Source organism: Orycteropus afer, unplaced genomic scaffold, assembly GCF_000298275.1.
Source record: "Orycteropus afer afer isolate SDZICR_OR568_19922 unplaced genomic scaffold, OryAfe1.0 scaffold00218, whole genome shotgun sequence".
Taxonomy (NCBI): Eukaryota; Metazoa; Chordata; class Mammalia; order Tubulidentata; family Orycteropodidae; genus Orycteropus; species Orycteropus afer.
This window is the reverse complement of record NW_006921805.1, coordinates 3167909-3178332: the sequence shown is the minus strand read 5'-3', so window position 1 is coordinate 3178332 and position 10424 is coordinate 3167909. Positions and strand designations below refer to the sequence as shown.

The following is a 10424-nucleotide window of genomic DNA, read 5'->3' as shown; positions in this document are numbered from 1 at the left end:
ATATATATATATACACCAAACCCACTGACATTGAGTGGATTCTGACTCATAATGACCCCGCTGGGTTTCCAAGTCTGGTGGATTTAAACTGCTAAACTTCTGGTAATGCCTTAGGCACTGCATCACCAGAGCTCCAGATTATGTGATTTGTGTGTGTGTGTGTGTATTTATATGTTTGCCATTTTCCCTATTTTTAATATACAATTCAGTGATAGTAATGCATTCACAATGTTATGAAACCATTACCACTATCTATTTCCAAAACTTTCTCATCACCCCAAACAGGAACTCAGTACCTCTTAAGCAGTAACTCCCAATTGATTTTGTTTTTTGAGTTACCATAAATAACCTTTTGGTATATATGGTGTGATTTCCCTGAGTGACCATGAACAAGTCACTTACTTTGTCCAGAATCCAGTTTCCTCATCTGTAAAAGGGATGTTTATTAAGGCACTCTTCAGCATTCCTTGCTGTTTTCTGAAATGATAATTATTCTGTGATCTAAAGATTTAAGCCAGTCCCCTTCTTTCCAATTGAAGTTTTGCTGGGGTTAGAGAAGCTTTTCATTCCTTAGGGTTTTAGAAACATCACTGTTTTCATATAGATCAAGGGTAACCAAGTTTTCTTAAAATGAATGGCTAGTGTGATATATTTTTCTTAAATCTCTCTTTTTTTTTTCTTAACCAGTATTTTGGGTTTGTGTTGTACCGAACAACACTTCCTAATAATTGCAGCTACCCAACACCCCTCTCTACACCCACCAATGGAGTCCATGATCGGGCCTATGTCTCCGTGAATGGGGTAAGAATTGTCTCTCAACTGTGCATTTCTGCTTTAATGGGGTAGAGGGCTAAATGGTGGCATTTGAGGCCCTTGTCCACCTTTCTAACCTTGGGCTCCACTCCTTGTCTTCTCCTCCCTCAGCTGGGAAACTTGCTTGCAAATATGGCCTCACTCATGCACCATCTGCCTTGAATACCCCCTTACCCATCTTTGCACTGAGAGCTGTGCTCACGGCTCTGCCCTCTCTAGTGCCTCCCCCCACATACACACAGCCATCCTTCTCTGACTGAGCAGGGCATCTTGCCCAGGTCATCTTTCCAAATTGTACTGTGAGCTCCTTGAGGATGGGTCCATTTCTGATTCAACTTTGTAAATGTCACTGATTCATTTAGCTTTGTGCCTTCATTCTCCATGAGAAATTATATTCTGAAGGAGATTTTATGATCATTGTAACTAAAATACACAAAGAAGTTCATTAACAGAGCATAGGTAAATTTTAACATTTTCATCTCTCTATTAAAATCATTATGTGAAACAATACATGAAGTGATTTTTTTAACCAAGAAAATTTCTTCAGAAAATTTAATATTAAAACATTTCCATGCTATGGTAATCAGCGCTTTAAATTTTAGTTAGAGCAAGTTTCTATGTTGTAGGTATACTGATTTTTTTTTTTTTTTTTTGCTTCATTTTAGTGTTACTTGGTGAATTGTGCTAATGTAGTACCAATTTTTAAAAAAATTTAGACTTTTTGAAAAATTGGGATATATATTGCTGATAAGGTACCTGTTGTTTTCCTTTATTCTGTTGTTTGATTTTTGTGGTTAATGCATTTTATCAAGTCTTTTGAAGTGAGAATACTCCAGCAAACTCTCTGATTTTATCTCATTTATCTGATTTTGTCTCATCTCCCTCTCCATGTTATTTAGAAGCTGTTTTTCATATGACTGTCTTATGTGCTGTGGGAACAAGAAGCAGTTCCTCTAATGGTAGTCCTCCCTGGAAATTTGCCCCATTCTCTTTCCATTAAAAATAAATGATCAACAAAATAGTAAAAATAAATGATCCCAGAGCACAAGAAACCAATCTAGATTTTCCCTTGCTTTGACAAGTGATTTCCCACCTCAGGGAACTTGGCAGGAGCTCTGGTAGCATAGTGCCTAAAGCGCTTGACTGTTAACCAGAAGGCTGGCGGTTCAAACCCACCAGCCACTCCTCCGAAGGAAGGTTGGGCAATCTACTTCTGTAGTGATACTGCCTTGGCAACCCCAGGAGGCATTCCCTACCAAGTCTGGTGAAACTTCAAGGCTGCAAAATGAGTGCTAAATAAACTGAGCATTCTGTCTTTCTTTGTTGATCTTACCTAGTTCTCATTTGGCATTGAACCTACAGGTCCCCCAGGGAGTCCTTGAGCGAAATAAGGTGATCAGTCTGAACATAGTAGGAGAAGCTGGAGCCACTCTGGACCTGCTGGTGGAGAACATGGGGCGAGTGAATTATGGCAGATATAACAATGATTTTAAGGTAGGACAAGCAGACCATTCAGGCACTGACATCATTGAATTGACCTCTGTCATCTTATTGCAGACATGTTGGTCTTTTTGCTTTTCATTGAAGATACCGTTTGTGACATGTTTAAGAATCCAGTCAGCATCAAGGTCAGAATTTTGTCTGCAAGTTCTGCTGCAAACCAGGATTCTGATTGCTTTGGCCTTCTCTGTGTTATCAGTTAACTACAAGGAGCTTCAGAGTTCCAGAATATCTAAATGCTTCTCTACTACTCTCCTATGCCACTTTTTGTAATTCTTGGTTTCCTGCTGAAATTTTTGAGTTTTGAGTTTTTCCTCCATAAATATGGTGAGCATGGTTGTTGTATAGCTCATGTCTGATAATTTCAATATCTAGAACCACTGTGCACTTACTTCTGTTGTCTGTTTTTGCTGATTTACTCTCATGGTATCTTATGTCTTCATGTGCCTGGTTATTTTGCATTGTGTTGCAGACATTGTATTTGAAAAAGTGCTTTAGAAATCATTTGAAGCCTGGGATGATTTTTATTTCTCTGGGCTCCTGGAAATGCTAATAAACTGGGACCACCTTAAGTCAGATTCAAGTTTTAAGGTTTTGTTTGTTTGTTTTAACACCTTTCTTCCCACTTCCTCCCTGTAGTTATCTCTTCCCTGTGTCCTTCTTTCCTATGCAGACCTGCCCCCTGAACTATCTCCCTGTGCAATTGCCCTTCTGATCTCGGTTTAAGGGTTTTTGTTTTGTTAACCTGTCTAAAAAACATAAAGCCTGGCTGCAGTCTCTGTGAAGGCTCATTTAACATCCACATCACCCTTAGTGGTCCCATCCCAAGGAGGGATAGGAGAATGGTTTATCCAGGCCATATCTTTCTGATTTTTGTCTCCTCTGACCCCATGGGGTTCCCGGAAACATGGCTCTGCTTCTTACCTGCCTCTTTGCAAACACAGGTGGCCCTAGAGCAAAAGGGGGACTTTCAAGCTCCTCTCTCTGGATTCCTGTCCTCTCCCACAACTTGATCCATCAGTTCTCACTCTTGTTACATCTTAAATACCTTCAGGAAGATTTTTTAAATATATCCCGTTCAAGTTTTATAGTTGTCTTCAGTTCGTCGGCCTTTTTCAGAAGCAGAACTTGCCACAAATAGATCTTTGGTAAGTTTAGGAATAGTAAAAGGGAAATGAGTCCGAGGCCTTATCTCTAACTTAGACTCAATGTACTTTTTTTTAAGCTTTGAAAATGCTGTATTTGAAGACAGCCTTATTTCCTGAACTCTCTAACTTCATGGGTTGTCTTTAAACTAGTGAGCAGACATAGAGGAAATATGAATATCCTTAGTAGATTTTCATATTGAATTGAATGTATTGCAGGTTTAGGCCAGGTTTTTACAACCCAATGGACTGATTTTGTAGAGCCAGGAAGATTGTGGCTATATACATCACATCTCCCTAGAAACATGGCGACAGAGTATTAAAGCAGAAATCCATGTATTTTTCATTCTTTATTCTCAGTCATTAAGTTCTCTGCTGCAACTGCAAGGGAAGTATGACTGCCCCCATTTTGCAGAAGGAAAAACTGAGCCTCATAGAAGTGCATTGACTTGGCCCACAGTAAATAGTGAGCCAGCAATATGAATGCAAGTTCGTCTGGGCCTGCAGCCCCTGCGGTCTCCACACTGCTGGGAATTAGGGACTCGGGGATTGAGGGGATTGTTCTTGAGCAGTCTGAGGAAGCTTTTCATAATCTCCATTTTAAAACTCTCACACATACATGCTTTCCCTTCGTGCCTTTTAATGCAGAAGGAATTTTAAAAAAACACACATATTTTGCCAAGTTTGATGAGTAAACCTATCTTAATTTATTTTGTAGCCTAAATGTTCAGTTATTTTAAAGACCTCTTTTCCTCTGCAGGTGGTAAGAAAGTTGAGCTCTGCAAACAGAGTGCTTCCCTTGTGTTTGAGCTCAGTCATCCTTTAGAAAGAAACAGAAGAAGGAAGCCACTCCACCTTGCTACTGTGCTCTTCCTCTATTGAAAAAAACCCACCCAGCTTGCAAAGGCACTCCCTTTCTAACAAAATCAGCTTAGAATTTGGTGTGGGGTTTTCTGAGTGTGGATAGTCCATGACAAACTTTTGAATTCCAGAAAGCCTTTCCGTTGGTGCCCTGCCTCTGCCTATTGGCTACTCTGTGCCCAGTCTAAATATATCTTCCTAAGAAATAGTTTTAGAGCATTATTCCCCAACATTTGTTAGGCTCACTCTCTATGAGATGCTGCATGAAGTGCATCAGAGAATGCATATAGCGAGGTAAAAGGTTTATTCTCAAGTAGCTTACCCTTTGCTAGAGGAGAGGCCTGCACCAAGGGGATGATAGCACCACCTAGTCTAGGACAAGCAAGTGTCTGGGGTATTTCATATGCTCTTGCTGACAGCTCAGACTTACGGAATACAGCATGGGAGCTGCCTTTGCCTCAAGAATAAATATTTCTATGACAGTTCTTATGCTAAGGATGTAATTAATGGTCTTCCTTCCATGTCCTTACAGGTGAGGGGGTACTCTGCTGTGTAGTCTCTGGGTCCCCAGTAAACAGCAGAGAGCCTGGCATGTAGCTGCCTGGTTAATGTTGTTTGAATTACTAACTGGGCATTTAAGGCTTGATATTGAAAGGTATCCTGAGACAAATCTGGGATTCCACCAGGAATAGAAAAGTTCCCCACATGAAAGACAGGACAGTAAAGTCAGATGAACTGTGAGCATGGGCTTTAATGTAGTAGCCACCATCACAGGCACCCCAGAAACTGCACCAAAAAAAAAAAATTCAGAACGCAAGTGAGGCTCACCATCATCATCACTACCCTTTACCTCCTTTTACAGGGGTTAAAATATTCTCATTTATGTTATCTCATTTAGATCTCACAACAGATACATGGTCTCAGGTATAGTCATCCCTGTGAGTTTCTCTTTGAGAGGCTCAAGGTCAAAACTTGCTTCCAGTTCTTTGTAATGGGCAGGATTGGTTGCTTCGCTGTCTCCCATCTACGGTGGGACGATGCTCTTTCGCATCCCCCACTCCATTCTCCCATTCCTCAGATTCCACCTTTCTTCCATTCTAGCAGTGGCTCTGAAGCAAACACTGAGAACTAGGGATTTGGAGTCAAAAGCTATAGTGACTTGCTTTGGTCAGTAGGATGTGGGAGAGGTGACCTTGTATAGTTCAAGCCTAGGCCTCAAGAGGTTTTACCCACTTCCTCCCGCTTTCTCTTGGAACCCTGCCATCTTCATGTGAGCAAGCCCAGGCCAACCTGCTAGAAGATGAGAGGCCATGTGAAATAGAGACAAGAGGTCCCCTTTGATCAACCAGTCTCCCACCCCAAGACCTGGCAACTGACCACCCAGTCAAAACCAGAAAGATCTTCCAGCTAACCTCAGCCTAAGCTGCTAAAGCACAGAATCATGAGATAAATAAATACTTGATATTTTAAAGAGAAAAATAAAGGAAGAAAGAAAGTTATAGTGATTCATTCACCTCCTTTCAGTAGGGGCAAAACTCTTGGCCTTTGTGGGGACATCCTGGCCTCCAAAGGAGAGAGGGGCTGTGGTTTGGGCAATGTACCTCCAGCCAAGAAGGTGTGATTCAGCTTCAAGCCAGATCCATATCACTTCAACTTACACACAGTTTGAGTTTCATTCACTATTGCTGTGTGTATACCTTTTTACTTTTCCCAGGAATTCAGGGCTGGAATGCAGAGACTTGAAGCCCTTTTCGTTCCTACCTCCAGCTCATTGTTCTCTGTCTTTCCTTTGCAGGGTTTGATTTCTAACCTGACTCTGGGCTACCAGGTCCTCACAGACTGGCTGATCTTCCCGCTAAACACAGAGGATGCAGTGCACAGCCACCTAGGGGGCTGGGGTGGTCATCACAACAGCTACCACGTTGAAGCTGGGCCTCCCAATTCATCTAACTTCACACTTCCAGCCTTTTATGTGGGGAACTTCTCCATTCCCAGTGGGATCCCAGACTTGCCCCAGGATACATTTATCCAGTTTCCTGGCTGGACCAAGGTACGTGTCTTCATGGAAAGTGTTTGAATTGAGGCTCCAAATGTCTGATTTTTTAGTGTCTAAGAAAGAATTCAAAGGAGCTGTTAGTTTCTTAGCCATAACCAAACACCTTGAAGGAATGATTCACTGTACTTGGGGACTTGAGACCACAGTCTTGGAGACCTCTTGATCAGTTGGCATAACATAGTCCACAAAGACAGTGTTCTATATCCTACTTTGGTGAGTAGCAACAGGATCTTTAAAGCTTGTGAGTGGCCATCTAAGAAGCGACTTCTGGTCTCTCCCTGTCTAGTGCAAAAAAGAGTGAAGAAAATCAAAGACTCAGAAAACAGTCCAAAGCACCAATGGTGCATGTGAATCACAGCTTCCACTACCCTGAGACTAGATGAACTAGATGATCACCAATTGCTCTGATCAGTATCACAATGGAAGGTCCTGGACAGAGAGGAAGAAAAAAAAATGTAGAACAAAATTCAAAATCATAAAAATGACCACACTTATTGGTCTAATAGAGATTGGTGGAACCCCCAAGGCTGTGGATCTTAGATACCCTTCAAGCCTGGAACTGAACCAACTCCTGGGCATCAACGTTGAGCCAAACAATAGAGAGGCCTATCAGGTGAATAATAACACAAGGAACATACTCCCCAGTGCAGTCAGTGATACAAGAGCAAAAGGCAGCATTTGCCTAAAAACAAAATTCAGAAGGCAGGAAGGGGCAGGAAAGAAGGATGAATAGAAATAAGGAACATAGGGAGAAAGGGGAAAGAGTGCTGTTAAATTTTGGGGATTGGAACCAATGTCACAAACAAAATGTGTATAAATTATTGAATGGAAACTCATTTGCTCTGTAAACTTTCACCGAAACTATAATAATAATAATAAGAAGAAGATGTTGTGTGACAGTTGTGGGTGTGGAGCGTGTTCTGTGTTAGTCTACGCATTCCTCAGGAGCGAGATGGTGGCAGATCTTTAGGGATTCAGTGACCAGCTTGCATGTCTCACCTGCCCCATTTGATTGGCAACTCCCTTTAGTGAATGATGACTTTCTTGCTAAGCAATAACTGAGCACAGTGGGCAGGCTGCTCTAGTCACTCATCAGGGTCATGTCCTCACTATCCGCAGCCTCAGGAGGCATCAGTCTTGCCAAGAAGTCTATGGTCTCTCTCTTTCTTTTTTCTCCAATTGACCTTTATTACCTTCACCTTCGTAAGTATCTTATTCTTTACCCCACCCCCTCAGCTGAGGCCTTCATCTTGCTGTCAGGTATAATTTGACTGCTATAAGGTGTAACTCCTTTTGTTCCCTCAATTTCCTGTCAGCCTTATCTCTCTGCCTCCACCCTCACTTCCTGCCCACTGGTCTCTAGGAGGAAGTCTGAGCTCTGAATGCCCTCTATGCCTTCTTCCTCCAGGTCAGGATTCAACTCTCATACGTTCTCCTGCATTTTGTCAACCTTTCCACCTTTTCTGCCGACTCTCTTCCTGTGTCCAAAAAATGAAATCTAGGGGTTCTAGGGCCTAAAATAAAATTAAAACCCTCCCTCCCTGAATTGCTTCCCTTTAGATAGCAAGCATGTTGTTATTTCCTTGCCTTCTCCCATACTCCTTCCTCTTGGTGTCCTGTTTTCATATCTTTCCTTTGTTCAACCTCTTTATCTCCCCCACTGTGCCCACCTGGCCGTGCTATATTCATTTGTCAAGACTGGTGTTAATGCCTCTATAAAACCGTCCCAGACCCTTAGTATGAGGCATTGGTGGTTTACTGGTGGAATTCTCACCTTCCATGTGGTAGACCTGCATTTCCTTCCCATGTAATGCACATCATGAATAGCCGCCACCTGTCAGTGGTGGTTTGCATGTTGCTATGACATTAACAGGTTTCTGTAGAGCTTCCAGACTAAGACAGACTAGAAAGAAAGGCCTGGTGATCTATTTCACAAAAAACCCTGTGGATAACAGTGGTGTAATCTGTAACTGATCATGGGGGTGGAACAGGACCGAGTAGCATTTCATTCTGTTGTGCATGGGATTGCCATGAGTTGGGAGTGGACTCCACAGCAGCTAAGAGACCCTCAGCCCAGGAAAAGCTCTGGCCATGCCGTTCTGTGCTTACCCTTGTGTCCCACTTGGACTTAGCACTGTGATGCTTCATGGCACTTAAGTTGGCATCTCTGTTTTACCCTCTGGGTTGTGAGCTTTGTGGGAAGGTGCCCAGATTGCTCACCATCCTGCCTCTCCAGGGGCCTAGTTGCTCTTTAAATGTTTTCAGATGGATGGGTGCATACACAGACACCTGTGTTGTTGAGTCCCTGGGAAGAAAGCAGATGGGAGGAATATCAGGTCTCGGGTTGTCCTTTTGTTATTGTGGGGCTTTGCTGTGTGGATATGGATATAGGCCAAGGAAAATGAGAAGACCTGAACACAAACTATGATTGTACCAAATGGTGTCAATTTAGTGCCTTAAGAGAAAGTGCTCTTAAGAGAAGCAAAGCGGAAGAACATAGCTGTTTCAGGAATTATAGGAAGGGCTGAGTGCCTTAGCTTGAAATGGACCTGAAGGAAGGAATGCCCTTTATCACAGTAAGTTTTGTCAGGGAAGGAATTTCAGGTGGGAGAATAATAGGAGCAAAAATAAAGAAATGGAAGCATGAGGCATTTTGGGAGGTCAGAGGAGGTTCACTCCAGGTCATAAAGATGTCACACCCAAGAATTATTGAGCCAGGTATTCCACTCAACACTTTATTAACACTATCTCCTTAATCATCAAAAGAGACTCCTGTGGTGGGATGTCCTATTACTACCACCAATATGCAGATGAGCAAATGGAAACTTGGAGCTGAATAACTTGTTGTTGTTGTTGCTGTTGTTATGTGCCATCAAGTCGGACCCAACTCATAGCAACCCCTCCTTGGGTTTCCGAGGCAGTATCACTACAGAAGTAGATTGCCCCATCTTCCTTCCAAGGAGTGGCTGGTGGGTTTGAACTTGTATGAGGTTCTAAAGTACTTTGTGGAACATAGATATCTAAGCCCCAGGTGTGTCTGACTTGAAAGCACCTGTGAAAAAGCAGGCAGTACTGTATAGGGCTCAAAGGCCAATGAGGAGTTTATGCTAATTAACTGGGCAGGGCCTCTTTGGGGTTTGATGAGCACTGCCCCTTCCCTCTTAAAAAGTGCATATACACACAACGTGTGAATGTGTCAGAGGATTCAGGCCTGACAGCTCTACCCAATCCATTTTTCTACATAAAAACTTCACATAAGTGTTCAAATGTTTGATGTTTATAGCAGCATTATTTGAATGTTTATAAAAGCATTATTCACAATAACCAAAAGGTAGAAACAATCCATATGTCCATTGCAGATGAGAAAATTAACAACATGTGTTATTTTCCTACAATGGAATATTCGTCCATAAAAACGTGGAAGTACCTTGCAAACATGCTAAGTGAAAGAGGCTAGTCACAAAAGACCACTTATATGATTCCATTCATATGATGGCTCAGAATAGGGAAATCTATAGAGACAGAAAGTAGATGAGTGGTTGCCTGGGTCAGGGGAAGGAGAGTGTTGAGTGAGGGGACGTGGAGAGTGAATGTTAGAGAATATGAGGCTTCTTTTTCCAGTGATGAAAATGTTCCAAAATGTCTTGTGACGATGGTTGCACAACTCTGTGAATATACTAAAAATCACTGAATTATAATACATTTTAAATGGGTGAATTATTTGGTTTGTGAATTAAATCTCAATAAAGCTATTACCAAGGTAGTGGAGAGCCCATCCAAGGGATTTGTGGGTCCCTGGTTGAGGAGGTCTGAAGGCTAGAGGATGTACACATATCATACGTGAAGCAGAGCAGATGTGTTTTCATTGTTTTCTGGTGGGTAGCATCCCTTTGCTGAGGACAGTCTCAGGCCAACTCCTGAGGGTCTAAATGATCAGCAGCCTCAGAAGGGACAGATCTGAGTCCCCACATGACTTTTTTTTTTTTTTTTTTAGGATTTGGGTGAAGATTTACAGAGTAAATTCACTTTTCATACAGCAGTTCACATAT

The 10424-nt window shown here is 42.1% G+C and overlaps 1 protein-coding gene across 1 annotated transcript in view; it reads left to right on the top strand.

Annotated features, from left to right (window-relative positions):
- Nucleotides 1–10424, top strand: part of GLB1 (galactosidase beta 1) — a 131645-nt gene that overhangs the window by 103865 nt on the left and 17356 nt on the right. Inside the window, exons 13-15 of the mRNA XM_007948665.2 lie at nucleotides 688–801; nucleotides 2176–2307; nucleotides 6115–6369. Of these exons, the coding sequence (XP_007946856.2) occupies nucleotides 688–801; nucleotides 2176–2307; nucleotides 6115–6369 (501 nt within the window). The remainder of the gene's footprint in view (nucleotides 1–687; nucleotides 802–2175; nucleotides 2308–6114; nucleotides 6370–10424) is intronic.